The sequence below is a fragment of the Pseudonaja textilis genome, chromosome 7 (assembly GCF_049901715.1).
Source record: "Pseudonaja textilis isolate UNSWEBS1 chromosome 7, rPseTex1.2, whole genome shotgun sequence".
NCBI classification, from domain to species: domain Eukaryota; kingdom Metazoa; phylum Chordata; class Lepidosauria; order Squamata; family Elapidae; genus Pseudonaja; species Pseudonaja textilis.
The window spans coordinates 4,642,252-4,661,396 of record NC_141996.1 but is presented as its reverse complement, the minus strand read 5'-3'; the positions used below and the strand labels follow the sequence as shown (position 1 = coordinate 4,661,396).

The 19,145-nt window shown below is 45.2% G+C and overlaps 1 protein-coding gene and 1 long non-coding RNA gene across 2 annotated transcripts in view; both read left to right on the top strand.

The window, feature by feature from the left end:
- The first annotated feature begins 484 nt into the window (after positions 1-484).
- KCTD21 (potassium channel tetramerization domain containing 21) lies at positions 485-16,103 on the top strand. The gene is made up of 3 exons (XM_026706907.2): positions 485-702; positions 3,254-3,340; positions 10,245-16,103. The coding sequence occupies exon 3, from the start codon at positions 10,264-10,266 to the stop codon at positions 11,044-11,046; it is 783 nt and encodes a 260-aa protein (XP_026562692.2). The 5' UTR covers positions 485-702; positions 3,254-3,340; positions 10,245-10,263; the 3' UTR covers positions 11,047-16,103.
- An 828-nt stretch (positions 16,104-16,931) lies between these two features.
- LOC148125228 (uncharacterized) overlaps positions 16,932-19,145 on the top strand; it is a 35,142-nt gene continuing 32,928 nt past the window's right edge. Inside the window, exon 1 of the long non-coding RNA XR_015744236.1 lies at positions 16,932-17,019. This is a non-coding gene — a long non-coding RNA (uncharacterized LOC148125228). The remainder of the gene's footprint in view (positions 17,020-19,145) is intronic.

Genomic DNA, 19,145 nt, shown 5'->3' with positions numbered 1-19,145 from the left:
CTCTATCCATCTATCTATCATTACTCCTCTTTCCTCTTTCTTATCTGTCTACTCTCATTATCTCTCTCTCTCTCTCTCTATCTATCTATCTCTACCATTACTCCTCTTTTTCCTCTCTCTCTTATCTGTCTGCTCTCATTATCTACCTACCTACCTACCTAATTTTCGTAGCAGTCCACCTCACAAAAAGTGACTTAAGGCGGTGTACCTTTTATCTATTATCGATCTACCCGTCTTTTTCCCTCCCTCAAAATCTATCCTTTCCCCAGGTGACCCCATCCGTCTTTCTCTCCACTCAATATCTATCTACTCATCCTCCACTCTCTCTCCCTCCCTCTCAGTCTCTCCCTCCCTCTCTGTTTCTCTCTCCCCCCCCTTTCTCTCTCTCTCCCCCCCCCCATTCCAGTTCCAGGCTCGCGTCTCCTTTAGCACCAGCTGACCGCTCGCGCGCTTTCCCTCTCCCCTCCTCCCAACGTGCCCCCAAGATTTGGGCTGGCCGGAGAAGTGCCGGAGAACTCCATTTCCCAAGAAGCCTTGCGCCGGGCCGGCTCTTCCCTCCTCCTCCTCCTCCTCCTCCTCCTCCCTCTCCCCCCACCCTCTCTTCTTTCCAAAGCGGGCTCCTTCACCTTTTCCCACGGCGGTCTCTCTCTTCCCTCCTTGAGCCGGAGCGACGGCGGATGGACCGACTGCGGGGGAGACAAGGTAGGTGCTGCCGCGGAGCCGGTGGAGCCGGGGGGCGGGGGGAGGACTTCCAAATGAATGGGAGGCTGACTCAGCACCAGGTGGGCCCTGGCAGGATGGCTTTCCGGGGTCTCCTCTTCTTCCTTTTTTCCTGGGAGTTTATTTTACTACCCCTCCCAAGTTTGGTGGATGCAAGGCAGGGAAAATAAAAACAAACACGCAAAGGAGACAAGGCTAAAAAACAAAACATGCCATCCAAATCCGTGGGGTAACAGTGCCCATCATCCACTCCCATTGCCCTTCATTGCAGGATGCTTTTTTTCCCCCTGCTTGCTTCCTCTCTGGGGTGTGTGTGTGTGTGTGTGTGTGTGTAAATGCAGATTATTTGGAGAAATAATCTGCATTTACCCCCCATTTAAACTCAAACTGCATTTAAACTCAAACTGCATTTAAACTCAAACTGCATTTAAACTCAAAACTGCATTTAAACTCAAAACTGCATTTAAACTCAAACTGCATTTAAACTCAAACTGCATAAGGAGCTGCTGAGGCAGTTCTACAGAGCAGGGGTCGGCAACTTTTTGGACCTCAGGGACCACCAAATTTATAATTTTAAATCCCAGGGACCACTAACTGGTTCTGTGGGCGTGGTCTAATTTGTGGGTGTGGCTTGGTGGTCATGTGACTGGCTAGGCATGGCTTGTAGGTAAACATTATAAATATTTATATACATATTGAATTTTTTATAAAAAAGAGCAACTTTTACCCCAAATCAGGCAAAGCAGACAGGCAGATTGAGTTGCTCACAGAATCATTCAGGGATCTATCTATCTGCCATCGGCTACCTGAGTCTGTCACTTAAAATTTTCTTGTCATGAATCTGAACTGAATAATAGAAGCTTCAGTCCTAAGGGTGGTTCGGCTGTGCTTAAAAGCAGAGCCGAAGATCTGAAGACTAGCTAGAAAGCAAGAAATCCAACCATTTCCTGCTTCCTAGCTTATCTAAATCTCCCAGCACAGCAGAACAGATGATGGTCGGAAAAAGGAAAAATAGCAATTTAGCAGGCAAGTTTGCCAGGTAAGGAGTGAGTGGGCGGGGAGGGTTCCCGCGGGCCATGTGGGCTGCGCAGCCTTGTGTTTCTGCACAGCCTGGATTAATTGCTTTGTGGGGGTGCTCTGGGGTGAGATTTCTCTGCGGCCCACCAGAAAATTTTCATGGCCCACCAGTGGTGACCGCTGCTACAGGGGAATTATTGAGTCTATCATCTGCACCTCAATAGCTGTCTGGTTTGGTTCTGCAACCCAAGAGGACAGATACAGGCTCCAGAGGATAATTAGGACTGCAGAAAAAACAATGGCTACCAACTTGCCCTCAGTCAAGGACCTGTATGCTACATGAGTCAAAAAGAGGCTTCTGAAAATATCTACAGACTCCTCACATCCTGGACATAAACTGTTTCAACTCCTTCCTTCAAAACGACTATAGAGCACTGCACGCAGAACAACTAGACACAAAGACAGTTTTCCCCCGAATGCCATTGCTCTGCTAAACAAATAATTCCCACAACACTGTCCAACTATTTACAAAGTCTGCATTACTATTACTATTAATCCTCCCATCCCCTCCCACTCATGGCTGTGTGACTGTAACCTTGTTTGTATCCTTACTATTTATGTTGACTGTTTCCTAATATGAGGAAGTTGTAGGTGTTGTACCTTATGATTCTTGACTCTGGATGAATGTATCTTTTCTTTTATGTACACTGAGAGTATTTGCACCAAGACAAATTTCTTGTGTGTCCAATCACACTTGGCCAATAAAGAATTCTATTTCTATTTCTATTTCTATTCCATTCCATTCCATATTCTCTTCTCTTCTCTTCTCTTCTCTTCTCTTCTCTTCTCTTCTCTCCTCTCCTCTCCTCTCCTCTCCTCTCCTCTATTCTATTCTCTATTCCATTCTATTCTCTGTTCCATTCCATTCTCTGTTCCATTCCATTCCATTCCATTTTCTATTCTATTCTATTCTATTCTATTCTATTCTATTCTATTCTATTCTATTCCATCCCATCCCAATTGGCAATTTTAAACTGTGTGGAATTCTGGGAGTTGAAATCCACACAGCTTAAGGTTACTAAAGTTGAGAAACACTATCTGGTGTAAAGTGTTGTTTACTTTACTGGAAAACCCAGATGGATGGCCTTCAGCTTCCAGAATCCTCTGCAATGCCCAAGGAATTCTGGGAGTCAAAAGTCCATATAGCTTAAGGTTACTAAAGTTGAGAAAACACTATCTGGTTTAAAGTGTTGTTTGCTTAACTGGCAACCCGGATGTGTGGACTTCAACTTCCAGAATCCTCTGCAATGCCCAAGGAATTCTGGAGTCAAAGTCCAGAAGTCTGGAAGGGTTCCCCATTAGGAACAAAGGTCGGAAGGAAACAGCTAGCCTTACCTTACCTGATGCTCAATAAATGAAATATAATTACCAGTCTTCCAGCTAGCAGTGGTCATGCTTTAAGAATAATAATCCTGTTTTCAGACAGGATACTGCCTGTTTTCTCTCACTTTTGCAGGTTCCTGGAAATCCAGATGATGGTCCAATTTAAGCAGTTTGGCACAACTTTTATACAAACCCTGATCCTTTGAAAGACGACCGTTTGGTAAGACCTGTGGGATGTTACATGCAATAAAACCAGAGCTGGGCTGCTACCGGTTCGCCCCGGTTCAAACGAACTGGTAGCTAATTTTATCATTTTTAAGAGCCAGTTTGGTGAACCGGTAAATCCCCACCCCTGGCTGCCCACCCCCCACCGCTCCCAGGAGTCCCCATGTGGCCCATTTTGGATGCCAGGTAAGTACAGGGTCCTTGTGCAGGCTTGAGGAAGATGGAAAAACGGGCCTCCCAGAAGTTCGGAAAGACCGGAAATGGGCCCGTTTCTGGCTTCCAGGGAGGCCGTTTTTGCCCTCCCAGAGGCTCGAAGAAAGCCTCTGGAGCCCGGGAATGGTGAAAATGGCCCCCCATGGTGCAGGAGGCTGACTAGGCCACACCCACCATGTCCACGCCCACCCAGCAACCGGGCAGAGAACCGGTTGCTGAAATTTTTGAAGCCCACCCCTGAATAAAACCCCTGAAGAGCTGCACGGGTTTATTATGGTGGGACTTCAGAGGAAGCATCAATAACGATTTAGTTTGAATTTAAGGTTACAGAGCACCTTGACACATAAGTATGTGCTGTAAATTTATGTGCTCACATAAATATGTGAGGAGACACATACTTTTGTTTCGTTGTATTGCCCAGTTGTCCCGGTTCCAATGTTATCCACCTCTTTCTTCTCTCCTGCACAAATCTTAATCCAGCTGAGTCCTCCTCTTCGGCGTGGCCATTTTAAACCACCGCTGCAGTCGTCTTCGGGGGGAAAAAGACCAAGCCCAGGGGGAGAGATGCAGCTCCCCTCAACCTGGCTTGAGGCTTCCCCTTACTTTGCCGCCCCTCCAAGGCAGCTTCAGCCCTTAATCGTAATGATTGGGGCTCTCCAACGAAAGAGCACGGACCATAGCCACAAAGAGTTGCGATCTACGGTCCGTCAGCGAGGAGGCTCCGCCTTCTTCCTCCTCAGGAACAACCTCATCACTGCTGCCAGTCCCCACAATCTCTGAAGGCAACAGTCCACTCCTTAATTGTCCTGGCCCTTCATCTGAGTCCTCGCTTTCCTCAGCCGTCCGCACCTGCTGCCAGCTAACCACAACAGTGCCTTTACTCCCAAATCAACCCTTGTTCCTTAACTGTTCCCTTCTCCTGGCAGCTCTGTGCATGCGCACACTGGAAACAGGCTCCAGCTGTTCTTCTGCCCCACTGATCTCCGACACCAAAGGCAGCTGATATCTGCCAGATGGCCCTGGCCCCATCTCTGTCTCCAACGCAGAGCCCTCGTCAGAGCCTTCCCCAGACTCCAGGACTGGCCTATGTTCCTCCCCAACCTCCTCACTGTCCGAATCTGCCGCCAGCTCTGTTGGCCACTGGCAGGCTACAACACAGCCGAATTTTGGTTACACGACCATTGGGGATCACACAGTTGTGTGAAAAATGGTTGTCACTTTTTTCAATGCCGTTTGTAACTTCGAACGGTCACTAAACAAAACTGTAGTAAGTCGAGGACTGTCTGCATGGTTGTTCTATATTCTTGGAAATATAAATATATCCACTGCATAATATATCTCTTCCTCTCTACTTTAGCAGTCACCTGTATTGGAGACACACACGCAAACTTATTTTTAGACTCTGCATTTTCTTTCTAAAAAACAAAGAAGACTTTGGCCCTTAGCTTCTCTTTGAAGTGCCTGATGTTTAAACTGATAAATTTTTAACCCCAGATTGAGGAGTAAAGGCAGTGAGGGTTGGGGAAAAAAACACCCATTTAAAAAAACGGGTGGGAAGGAACAAAAGGAAGTCCATGCTTCAGAGCAGAGACTGTCAGCCCAGATCCAAAATTCAGAACAGATGGATGTTCGCCTATTTCCATACGCCATAATATTATTCAAGCAGTTATTATGAACTCGCCTGTAACCTAGCGTTGCCCAGGTATTTATCCTAATCCTATATGAGACAGGAAAAACCCTGAATTCGGCAACCCGGAACAAATGTCATTTCTTACGTTGGATTTTCCTCCTTACTAGAGAGAGCCCTCTTGTGGAGTACTGTGAAGCCGTTACCATGGCAATACCACAGGGCTGTGCAGTAGAAGCCATTTTACGGCAGTACGGTAGAAGCCATTTTAAGGCCCAACAGGTTGCATCTTAACAGAACATACACCCCGAGGGGTGTTAGGGGTGTCTTATCCCCACAATATCTGTTTCCAGAGGTTAAGCCATCTGTGTACCAAGTTTGATTGAAATTGTTCAAGGCATTCCAGAGTTATGCTGGAATACATTTTAAAAAATAATATATAGATATAATGACCGCAGTTCAAGGGTACAGAGCAGGATTCGATCGGCCCGCAGCCTCTTAAAAGCAGGACGGCAAAAATAGCATCATCAGCCAAAATTCAATTAAAAGCCTCTGGAAGAAGAATATTTTGACCGTCTGTCACAGCAGCTTGTCGCCAGCCGTAAGATAACCAGGAGGAATCGCACAACTGGGACAATTGCAGAGAAAAAACACACAACAAAGCCTCAGCTTGCCGCATAGAAAAATCAGTGGCAAAGGTGTGGTTTGTGACCGGGCATCTCTAGCAGGTTTTAATGATCGGATTAATATATAACTGCAGGTAGTCCTCGACTTACAACAGTTCACTTAGGGGCCATTCAAAGTGGCAAAAGCACTGAAAAAAGTGGCTTTAGAATTAGAATTAGAAGAACTTTATTGTCATTGTACAAGTACAACGAAACTGTGGATGCACCCCAATACAATAAAACCAAAGCACTTAAAAATGAAGATAAGAAAAATAGAGTACCCACATCTCCATTTGCAATTTGAGAGTACAATATCTACGAATATACACAAAATATGCATCCATCACTGACTGTAATGCTTAGCCGAGTATAATGCACAAGAGATGGATTGTACTGTAATATGTTATTATACATCTGAATGGGGTATTGAGATTTCACATCTTTTCACATCCTAATGAGGTAGAGACTTCGTGCTTATTTGCGGTTCGGATGGCCCAGGGAAAGAAACTATTTGTTAGTCTAGTGGTGTGGGATTTTATTGACCTAAAACGCCGTCCAGACCACAGCAGGTCAAAAAGATAATTGCCAGGGTGTCTATAATGGCCTTGATTCTGCTTTGGCAGCAGGACCTGGCTAAGTCTTCCAGGGAGGGCAGAGGGCAACTAATGATCTTTTGAGCTGTGTTTATCACCCTCTGTACAGTTTTCCTATCCTCAGCTGTGGAGCCTGCATACCACACACGCAGACAATATGTCAGAGTGCTCTCCACAGAGGTTTTATAGAAAGCCAGCAACAGCTTCGTATCCAGATTGTTCTTCCTGAAAACCCACAGGAAGTGCAGCCGCGGCTGAGTCTTCTTCACTATGGCCTTGGTGTTAGGGGACCAGGAGATATCAGCTGAAATACGGATGCCAAGAAATCTGATCGTAGGGACAGTTTCCACCCGTTCTCCGTTGATGATGAGTGGGGCGTGGTCCTGTCCATGTCTCCTGAAGTCCATTATCAGTTCTTTGGTTTTATGGACATTCAGTGACAGATTGGTTCTGTGAACACCAGACAGACAGGTTCTCTACTTCTGCCCTATATGCCGTCTCATCCTCTCCGGAGATGAGACCAATCACAGCCGTGTCGTCTGCAAACTTTATGATGGTGTTTGTTGCGTGGCTTGGTGAGCAATCAAAGATATACAAGGCATATAGCAGGGGGCTCATGACACAACCCTGGGGGGAACCAGTACTGAATGTAATAGTGGAAGAAAGGTGGGGACCAAGTCTAACAGACTGTGGTCTGTTTGTCAAAAAGTTCTTAATCCAGCAACATGTGGGGGTGGGGACCTGCCGATTATACAGTTCGGTTACTAGCATATCTGGGATGATAGTGTTAAACGCAGAGCTGTAGTCCCACAAAGAGCATCCTCACATAGCTCTGTTTGTTCTCCAGATGACTCAGCACTGTATGAAGTGTGATGGCCACAGCATCCTCTGTAGATCGCGTTGCTCCATAAGCAAACTGATGTTGATCGAAGGAGGGCGGGAGGCAGTCTCTGATGTGCTGTGAAACTAGTTGCTCAAAAACCTTCCTAATGGAGCTTGTTAACGCTATGGGCCTATAGTCATTGGGGGTGTTTATAGTTGTTTTTTGGTGGTGGGGAACGGGGATGATGGTTGCAGCCTTCAGGCCTTGTGGGATGATGGCATGTGTTAAAAAGATAGATTGAACAGCTCTGTAAGTATTTCTGCCAACTGGTCAGCACACGCTTTTAACTACGGCACCAGGAATGCCATCAGGCCCAGCAGCTTTCCTGGGATTTAATGCTCTCCGTGTTTTTCTCACCTCATGCACCTGAAGAGAAACAGGTGCAGCGTCGTGGTCCTCGTGAGACAATACGTCCAGGTTCTTGGTGGTCTCGAAGTGTGCAAAAAAGGATGTTTAGCTCCTCTGCCTGAGTGCTGCTGCTCTCGCTGTTTGTTGGGCTCTGGCCTTTATAGTTGGTCAGGGCCTGTATCCCCCTCCACATCGGCCGTGGGTCACTGTCAGTAAAGTGGCCCTCCACCTTCCTCCTATACATCTCCTTAGCATGTTTGGTTCCCCCTTCTCAGCTCAGCTCTGGCAGTGCTGTACTGTGAGATGTCACCTGCTCTGAAAGCCAGGTTCATGGGCCCTGATCAGAGTCTGGACTTCGCTGGTCATCTAGGGTTTCCCGTTTGGGAAGGTCAATCAGTGGTGGGATTCAAAAATATTTACTACCAGTTCTGTGGGCGTGGCTTGGTGGGTGTGGCAAGGGAAGGATACTAATCTCCCTTCCCTCCACACCCCACTAACCTGCTTTGCAGCTCCGTTCTCCTGTGCAGGGCAACCAAAGAGGCAGGGTATAGAGGGGGGCGGGGCCAGTCAGAGGTGGCATTTGCTGGTTCTCCGAGCTACTCAAAATTTCCAGTACCGGTTTTCTAGAACCGGTCAGAACCTCCTGAATACCACTCCTGCTTACAACCGTTTTTCACACTTACAACCATTGCAGCGTTCCATCCCCCCCCCCCCAGTCATGTGACCTAAATTTGGATGCTTGACAACAGATTCACATTTATGATGGCCGTCGGGTCCCCTTTTGCAACCTTCTGACAAGCAAAGTCCAGAGGGAAACGAGATTCATTTAACAACCGTCTTCCTAATGCAAGAACTGCAGGGATTCACTTAAAACAGACATGGCCAGGGAGGTCGTACATTGGGGCAAGACTCACTTGACAAATTTCTCACTTTGCAACATACCTTGTCGTACATTGGGGACTATCTGTATAAGAGTCTTGAGCAGCAGCACAACTGCGTGGAATTTGCAAAGTGGCAATTCACGAACATACTTAACTAGCTCGATACCCGTGCTTTGCTACGAAACTATGTGGTCGGGCTTAGTTTTGGGGGGAGGAAAATGAGGAAAGAAAAATTCTGCCTCTGCCTACCAGCAACCATCGGTATTCATCTGGCTAGCGTCCTGTCAGTGAGTGAGAGAGTTGAGGCCTGTTTGGAAACTGAAACAGTATTTGCTGTGTGAGCAAGGAAGAGACAGCAAGGAGCCTGGGCGTGGCTTAGCTCAACTGTTCTGTAACAAAGCTGCTTGGTGCTGTGAAACGAAAACTGAAACTCCTCTCCTCTGCTTGTGTTTTGCATTTGGAAGAGATTTCTTTTCAGGTGGGGAGGGGGAGTTGAACTCCTTAGCATCAGAGCATGTTAATAATAATATAGGAAGTACTCTAAATGCTCTGATGGTCATTTCAAAAAATCCTTTCTTAGTGAGCACCTAGAAGCCAAGAGGAACCTATGGGCCAATTTTCAAGTTTGTATGCTTTACGGTTCTGGAGATTTCGTGATGATGCGCGAGTGGTATTTCGCTTTTATATAGATGGATTGCAAGTAGTACATGACTTATAATAATTATTGGGACAAGAATTTCAGTTGCTAGGCAGGGCAAAGGTTTAGTGACTTTGGTCCCATTTTACAACCTTCCTTGCCACAGTTGTTAAGTGAATAATTGCAGTTGTTAAGTTAGGAACACCGTTGTTAAGCGAGTGTGGCTCCCCTCTTCCCAGTGACTTTGCTATGGGAAGCCACCTGGGAGGATTCCCAAATAGCGATTTTGTGACTTGGGAAAGTTGCCACGCCCCTGAATTGTGAACATGTGATTGTGGGGTGTGTCCAAATTGACATGACTCAATTAACAACCACTTTGCATTAACAACAGAAATTTTCAGTCCCAATGTTGTTGTAAGTCAAGGACTACCTGGAATGCATTCAGGGTGTTTCTCTCCCTTCAAATTGAATTAATATAATTTGGACTTTTTCTTTCTTTTGTTCTTTCTTTCCTTTTCTTTCTTCTTTCTTCTTTCTTTCTTTTCTCTTTTTCTTTCTTTCCTTTCTTCCCTCCCTCCCTCTCTCCTTCTTTATTTCCTCTCTTTTTCTTTCCTGCTTGCTTGCTTGCCTTCTTTTCCTCCCTCTCTCCTCCTTCTTTCTTTCTTTTTCTTTTTTCTTTCTTGTTTGCCTTCCTTCTTTTCCTCCGTCCCTCCATCTCTTCCTTTCTTCCTTTCTCTTCTCTTTTCTTTCTTGCTTGTCTTTTCTCCCTCCTTCCTTTTCTTTCTTTTCCTTCCTTCTTCCTCTTTTTCTTGCTTGCTTGCTTTCCTTCCTTTCCTCCTCCCTCCCTCTTTTTTCTTTCTTTCTTTCTTTCTTTCTTTCTTTCTTTCTTTCTTTCTTTCTTTCTTTCTTTCTTTCTTTCTTTCTTTCTTTCTTTCTTTCTTTCTTCTTCCTTCCTTCCTTCCTTCTTTTGTTTTCTTTTTCTTTTCCTTGCTTGCTTTCCTTCTTTCCCTCCTCCTTTCCTTTCCCTTTGCTTCCTTCCTTCCTTCTCCCAGATCCGCTCCGTTTCCAGCCATGTCGGAGCCCATAACGCTGAACGTTGGCGGGAAATTATACACCACGTCCCTCTCCACTCTGACCAGCTTCCCAGACTCCATGCTGGGCGCCATGTTTAGTGGGAAGATGCCGACCAAAAGAGACAGCCAAGGCCACTGCTTCATTGACCGCGACGGCAAAGTTTTCCGCTACATCCTCAACTTCTTGAGAACGTCTCACCTGGACCTGCCCGAGGACTTCCAAGAAATGGGCCTGCTTCGGCGAGAAGCAGACTTTTACCAGGTCCAACCCCTCATTGAGGCTCTCCTGGAGAAGGAAGTGGAGCTCTCTAAAGCTGAGAAGAACGCAATGCTCAACATCACTTTGGACCAAAGGACCCAAACGGTTCATTTCACCGTCCGGGAAGCTCCTCAGATCTACAGCTTGTCCTCTTCTAACATGGAAGTGTTCAGCGCCCATATCTTCAGCACTTCCAGTTTGTTCCTCAAACTCCTAGGCTCCAAACTTTACTACTGTTTCAATGGCAACCTGTCCTCCATTTCTACTTATTTAGAAGACCCCTACCATGTCACCTTGGATTGGGTAGCCAGCGTGGAAGGTCTACCCGAAGAGGAATACACCAGGCAGAACTTAAAGAGGTTGTGGGTCCTTCCCAGCAAGAAGCAGATTAACAGTTTCCAGGTCTTCGTGGAGGAAGTGCTGAAAATCGCCATGAGCGATGGGTTTTGCGTGGACGCCACTCACCCGCACACGACAGATTTCATGAATAATAAGATTATTCGGCTCATTCGCTACAAATAGACCTGGAGCCGGTTTTCTATCAATGATTCACACGTTTGGCGCTGTGTCGCAAGCTTACAGCCTGGAGCTGACTTCGCCCACCATGAGCTAATCCCGTGATGGTGAACCTGTGGCACGTGTGCCACAGGTGGCACGCAGAGCCATTTGTGGTGGCCCAGCCAAACGTACCTGCACTGCGCATGTGCGCACCTCCCAGCTAATTTTCGGGCCGTTTGAGGCCATTTTCGCTCTCCTGGAGGCTCAAGGGAAGCTTCTGCAGCCTCAGGAAGCCGAAAAACGGGCCTTCTGGACATACCGGAAATGCTGAAATGGGCCTGTTTTCAGCCTCCTGAGGGTTCCCTTGAGGAACCTCCAGAGGCTGAAAACGGGCACCTCCAGTATGTCCGGAAGGCCTGTTTTTCGGCCTCCTGAGGCTACAGAGGCTTCCCTCAAGCCTTCAGGAGGGCGATAATGGCCTCAAATTGGCTGAAAATCATCTGGGAGGCATATGCATGCGCAGTGCAGTTAAGATGGCAGGTCGGGGGTATTCCACATGCATGCGCAGGGGGGGCAGAGCGCATTGCATTGTGGGTGCCAGCATGCACGCGCTTTCGGCACACCACAACACAAAGATTTGCCATTACTGGGCTAATCCAAAGCATGGTTCTAACCGGAGGAGGCCTAGGGGTTTTTTGTACTAAAAAGACTAACCTAGAATTTGCTAAAACTAGAAACAGGAATGTGATGGATTTTTTTTATGTGCGAATTGCGTAGGGGTCTTTGCTCCATAGAAATTTGTTGTCTAAATGCTATTGCGAAGGAGGGAGGACGGAAGGAAGGAGCTGTGGTGGCACAGTGGTTAGAATAGAGTATTGTAATCTGACTCTGCCGACTGCCAGAAGTTAAATCTCAACTGGCCTCAAGGTTGACTCAGCCTTCCATCCTTCTGAGGTCGGTAAAATGAGGATCCAGATTGATGAGGGCAATAGGCTGACTCTGTAAACCGCCTAGAGAGGGTGTTAAAGCTCTGGGAAGCGGTATATAAGTCTAAGTGCTATCGCTAGTGCTATTGAAGTGAAAGAACAGCATTGAAGCACAATGGTCATTCCATGCTAAGGGTTTTTTTCCATCTCCAATGATAAGTGGTGATGGAGACCATTTGAAATACTTCTGATAAGATTGGAACAGCCTGTTTTTGAATTCAAAATAGTCTGTACTCTTGATTGGAAGCAGAGAGCTCATCCTGTCCAAATGTCACTTTTTCCCACATCCGTGTGGAAAAACGAAGATTTAGACGCCAAGGAAAGACAAGGAAATAATTGATTGTATTTCTCATTATAGGTTTTGTCTGAGGCTGGAATGAAAATATCCATTCCTACTCTGGGGAAGAGAGAGAAATATATTCATACAGTACAGTCCCCGACTTACAACAATTCATTTAGTGACCAAAGTTAAAACGGCACTGAAAAAAGTGGCTTATGATGGTTTTTCACGTGACTTGCAGCATTCCCATGGTCATGTGGTAAAAATTTGGAAGGCGTGTCTTTATAACACATCCCAGGGTCCCGTTTTGTGACCTGTTAATCTGCAGAGTCCATGGGGAAGCCAGATTCACTTAACAACCATGTGACTTAACTTCACAACGGCAGCGGTTTCGCTTAATGGTAGCGAGAAAGGTCGTAAAATGGGGCAGAACTTGCTTAACAGCTGCCTCGCTCAGCAAAATTTTGAGCTCCACTGTGGTCGTAAGTCGAGGATTGCCTGTCTAGCAATGTTTTTACTCAGAAGAAATGCAAACATTTCCTCAGAGACTTTCATTTCTCTCATGACAACAGCCTTGTTTTAACTTCATTGCATCAGTTTCCCCATTGGAAACGGAGGACTGCGGGGAGGGAACAGCCTTAACTCAAGAGAACGGACTTCTTTCAGAGATTAAAACCATATTTTTTAAAAAATAAAAATGACTTGAACTGAGCAGGGCATGATAACCGCTGGGGTTTGATCCCTTCTCATGTATAGAATACAGATAGTTCGTGACTCGCTTTGTTTAGTGACTGTTCAAAGTTACGATGGCACTGGAAAAAAAAACATATGACCGTTTTTCACACTTAATGACCATTGCCTCTTCCCCAGGGTCATGTGATTTACATTCGCTTGACAACTGACTCACATTTATGACCATTGCAGTATCCTGGGGTCACAGGAATCCGTTTTTGCGACCTTTCGACAAGCAAAATCTAGGGGCAAAGCCAGATTTACTTAACAACCGGGTGGCTAATTTAACAACTACAACCATTCAGTAAACGAATGCAGCAAGAAAAGTCGTAGAACGGGACGAAACTCCATTAACAAATGCCTCACACTTAACAACATAAATTTTGGGCTCACTTGTCATAAATTGAGGACTACCTGTATAAACACAGAGCAGGATATTTCTCTATTATCTGCCTGGTTTTAAAAGACAAATGGCTGTTTATCATCTTCAGAGGAAACTAAGCTATAAGACCAGACTCTTGCCGATCTGTTTGAAGGGCAAAATTAGATTAGATTAGATTAGATTAACAGAGTTGGAAGGGACCTTGTAGGTCATCTAGTCCAACCCCCCGCCCTACACCATTTCTGCCAAATGTCAGTCCAATCTCCAAAACGTTGGCTTCCTTGTCCATCAAGGCAACTTCTCTTCGTACCTCAGCAGGTAACTTTCCACAGGAGCTGCAAAAAAGGTTCTTGTTTGAGTTCTTCAGTTTTGGCAGCAATAGGCGAAATATCCACCAAACCGTGAAGGTGATGGTGATTTTCATTTAGCTGGCTGGGGAATTCTGGGAGTTGAAGTCCGCAACTCTTCAACTTATGCTACCTGCACAGATAAGAAGTTCAGAAGGCCACTTTTGAAATCTTTTTCTACTTAATGGAATTGCTGCTTTCCACTATGGCGACACCGCCAGGCTATTGTTCTCACCCAGTTCCCCAAACACAACAAATCCTCTGAAGTGAACTCAAAGATTCCTTTAATTAGAAGCGCCGGCAGCCCCAGCAAAATGTTTCTCTCTCACTGCAGGTTAACGAGTCTGGACAGCCAGAAGATGAATAGTTGTCTGCCACATCTATTCATCTCTGCTCCCAGCCTTTTATCCCCAGAGTTAGGGTGGGGTTTTGCTAGTAGTGGTGGCTCTTCTGTCCCAAGGACCGGCCCATAGATTTCCACTGCTCTCCTCTCCTCTGCCTTCTGTGCATCCACACGTCAGATACTGGGCCCAATTGTTCCTCCTCTTCCTCATCAGCCACCTCCAGACCTGGGAGCTGTTGACTCTCCATCTGAGGACTGATGGACAGCCCAGGCTTCACACCTCTCTCTCTCTCTCTCTCTCTCTCTCTCTCTCCCTCCCTCCCTCTTTCTCTCTCTCTGTGTCTCTATCTCTCTATCTCTTTCTTTTCCCTTGCATGTGGTGTCATGTTGAAGGACTTCAAGCAAACACTGCAATCCAGGTGTAAGAATTCTCATTCTCCATTATTCAACTCCTACTTAATTCGGAAGAATCCAAACCACACTTCCTTTATTTTGATTTCTCAGCCTTCAAGTCAGATTTGACCCACGTGGCGACTACCTCAAAAACTTGCAATTTTCTTGGCAAGATTTTTCAGAAGTGGTTTGTTACTGTTTTCTTCCTGGGGCTTTGAGATAGTGACTGGCCTAAGGTCAGCTGGCTGGCTGGGTGTCTAAGGCAGGATTATAACTCCCCATCTCCTGGTGATTGATTCAAAGTTATCCAACCGGCTTTCATGCCTCAGACAGGACTAGAACTCACAATCACCAGTTGATTGGCCCAAAATTATCTACCTGTTTTTTGTGCCTAAGGCAGGACTAGAACTCACAATCACCTGTTGATTGGCCCAAAGTCCCCCACCTGGCTTTCATGCCTAAAGCAGAACTAGAACTCACTGTCTCCTAGTGATTCGCCCAAAGTCACCCAATCTGCTTTTGTGCTTAAAAGCAGAACTAAAATTCACCATCTCCTATTGATTGACTCAGAGTTACCCAACTGGCTTTCGTGCCTAAGACGAGACTAGAACTCAAAGTCCCCCAGCCAGTTTTCATCCATAACTACGAGGCTAGAACTCAAAGTCACCCAGCCAGTTTTCATCCCTAACTAGAACTCAACTGTCTCCCAGTTTCTAACCTGATGCCTTTACTGCTTCAATAAACAGGTTCTCCCAGAATTGTTACTACTTCTGGAAATTTCCTCACGGCTGTAGAATTTCCACATTCTAAGTGGTGATTTTCCAGGACTTAAATATATTGCAGGTTTTTCACAAGGTAAAGGGTAAAGATGCCCTCGGGTTGAGCTTGACACCTGGTGAGGACATCTGTGGAGTTTTCCAGCATTGTGGAAGTGTCTGATTTTCTCCGACATGTTTTCTTACTTCCGGGTTTTACCAATAACTCTGAACTTCCCAGGGCTTAGCTACTAAGAGAGAGGAGCTAATTCTTACAGGTAATCCTTGAGTTACGACCACAACAGAGCCCAAAATTTCTGATGTTAAGCGAGACAGATGTTGCCCCATTTTACCTTCCTTGCCACTGTTAAGTGAATCACTGCAGTTGTTAAGTTAGCCACACGGTTGTTAAGTGAATCTGGCTTCCCCGTTGACTTTGCTTGTCAGAAGGTCACAAAAGGGAACCGCATGGATCCAGGACTCTGCGACCATCATAAATATGAGTCAGCTAGCCAAGCATCTGAATTTTGATCACATGACCATGGGATTGCTGCAATGGGCGTAACTCTGAAAAACAGTCCTATATCCCTCTTATCCGTGCCATTGTAACTTTGATCATTAAACAAATGGTTGTGAATCGAGAAATACCTGTATTTCTTTACAGAGGACACTAATTTACACAAGTCTTCCTGGGCAATTATGGTGGACCATTATAATTTTGTCTTTAATCCTGTGCCCATATTTGGGGAAAACCCAACACGCAAACACCTGAAATAGATTTAATTTTCCACTGCCCCGGCAAATTAGGTTTCCTCTGTAACAGCATTCCAAAATGAAATAAAAAATTTGATTAAACTTTGTAAGTGCTTGAAGCCTGCAGCTAATGTCAAGTTCTCCCAATCACAAAGTTGAACTATCAGCAGATTTTGTAATTACACAAGATTCCAAATAGTATTTGTTCCAAGTCTCTTTATTACTGGCACCGGTGGAGTGCCTGCTAAAATGCTGTGGTTTAGCATCTCATACAAACATGAAGCTGTCTGGCCTGGTGGATAAGGTTTTTGTAGATTAGATTAGATTAGATTAGATTAGATTAGATAGATAGATAGATAGATAGATAGATAGATAGATAGATAGATAGATAGATAGATAGATAGATAGAATGAATGAATGAATGAATGAATGAATGAATGAATGAATTCTTTATTGGCCAAGTGTGATTGGACACACAAGGAATTTGTCTTGGTGCAAATACTCTCAGTACACATAAAAGATATATTCGTCAAGAATCATAAGGTACAACATTTAATGATAGTCATAGGGTACAATAAGCAATCAAATCATACTAGGAAACAGTCAATATAAATCATAAGGATACGAGCGACAAAGTTACAGTCATACAGTCACAAGTGGGAGGGGATGGGCGATAAGGAGTGATGACAAGATTAATAGTAATAGTGGTACAGACTTTGTAAACTGTTGGACAGTGTTGAGGGAATTGTTTGTTTAGCAGAGTGATGGCTTTCAAGAAAAAAACTGTTCTTGTGTCTAATTGTTCTGGTGTGCAGTGCTCTATAGTGTCATTTTGAGGGAAGGAGTTAAAATAGTTTATGTCCGGGATGTGTAAATATTTTCACAGCCCTCTTTTTGACTCATGCAATATACAGGTCCACAATGGAAAGCAAGTTGGTAGTAATTGCTTTTTCTGCAGTCCTAATTATCCTCTGAAGTCTGTGTCTGTCTTGTTGGGTTGCAGAACCAAACCAGACAGTGATAGAGGTGCAGATGATAGACTTGTAATTCCAGGGTCCTCCATATCATGTCTTACTACAATTGTCATTGGCGAAAATGTGACAATCCTAGACCAGGCCAGGTCCACCAAATGCCAGGGAATTGCTAGAAGCCACTCTCACTAATCAGCTATCAACAGACATGTAGACATTAACAATATCTATAAACTACGCAAAAGAGATAATCAAATAGCCAAAAAGGGAATAAAATGACCTCAACAATCAGCACCCAGATCAGCATAGATTTATTCTAAGATTAATATCGGACCAATAATCAAGTAAACAATACCCCAATCAACAAACTACCAAAGGGGCCAACAGCCCAACTAAAGAATCTCTAAGGCCACCCCACTAACACTGACAGGGCAAACCACTAGAATATAAACTGAGAAAAAAAAACCACACTTCTTTCTAGCACTGATGTTGTTACCTAGCTGGGTGATGAAATGTCTGCAAGAAAACAACCTCAGAGAGCACCAAGGACCCCTCATTTCAACCCTAAGCTGCAAATATTCTCCTTTATGGGTAGAATTGTCATCATTCCATATTTACTTATATTTATTTATTGAATGTGTCACCCACATTTTATCACCATCTTCTTTTAATGACCCCATAAACCCTTGCGGAGTGGAGTCCGGGCAGCTGAATGGAGCTGAGTGTTTACTGGCCAGATGCCCTTCCTGTCGCCAGTGCAGAGTTATATTCAGCAGATATATTCTCAACTGTGCCCAGAGAGAGAAATGTCTGCCTCTACCTAGGATCGAACTCACCACCTCCTGAGGCGAGAGCTCCACCTTTAGGCCACCACACCACTCCTGTCAGCCACAATTTATCAGTAAAAGAAGATAAAACTCTAAAAGCACTAGTGAGGCTACACTTGGAATGTTGCATATGTTGGTCACCACGATGCCAAAAAGATCCTGAGGCACTAGAACTGTGATGGCAAACCTATAGCACATGTGCCACAGGTAGCACACAGAGCCATTTGTGCGGGCACGTGAGCCCCAGCCAAACTTACCTGCACTGTGCATGTGCGCACCTCCCAGCTGATTTTTGGCGCATTTGAGGCCATTTTCGCCTTCCCGAAGGCTCAGGGGAAGCCCCTGCAGCCTCAGGAGGCGGAAAAACGGGCCTTCTGGAAATACCGGAAGTGCCGAAATGGGCCTTTTTTTCAGCCTCCTGAGCCTGCAGAGGCTTCCCTCGAGTCTCCGGCAGGGCGAAAATGGCCTCAAACAGGCTGAAAATCAGCTGGGAGGCATGTGCATGTACAGTGCAGGTAAGGGAGCGAGGCAGGGAGCATCGCATTATGGGTGCGGGCACACTTGCGCTTTCGGCACACCCAACAAAAAGGTTCGCCATCACTGCCCTAGAAAGCGTTCATACATGAGCACTAGAATTCTAGATAATGAAGGATCTGGAGGCTAAATCATGTGGTGGATGGCTGAGGGAATTGAGAGACATGATAACTGTCTTCCAGTACTTCAGGGGCTCTCACTGGAAGCTTTTAAGAAGGACAAAGAAGCAATGGATGGAAATTAATCAAGGAGAGAAGCAACCTAGAAATAAGGAGAAATTTCCTGACAGTGAGAACAATCAATCATTGGGGCCACTCGTCTCCAGAGGTTGTGGGTGCTCTATCACTGGAGGTTTTCAAGAAGAAATTGGACAGCCATTTTTTTCTGAAAAAATGGGTCTGCTGCCTGAGCAAGAAGACTAGATGACTTCCAACCCTCTGATTTTATGTTTAAAAAAAAAAACCCAACACTAAAATTGATTTAAAAATTCACAAAGATGGGAAAAGAAAGGAGGAAACAAAGGATTTTATCTTAGTCCATTAACCATCATTAACCACCTCCAGAATGGCATGCCATAATATGAACCATGCTAGAAATAAGCTTAAAAAACTGAGGGTTTTTCAAATTCCTGATTTCTGGCATTTTCAAACCAAACATTAGATGGCAGCCTGCTACCATTTTAATTTTTCTAAGACTTGAAGGACTGGTATTTTGCAGGTGGCTAGATTTCCCTTCGAAATGTTTTTAAAAATATAAGAAATGAGGTGGGCCCGTCAGGAACAGATTTATTGCAATTAATGCAATTCGACAGACATCCTGC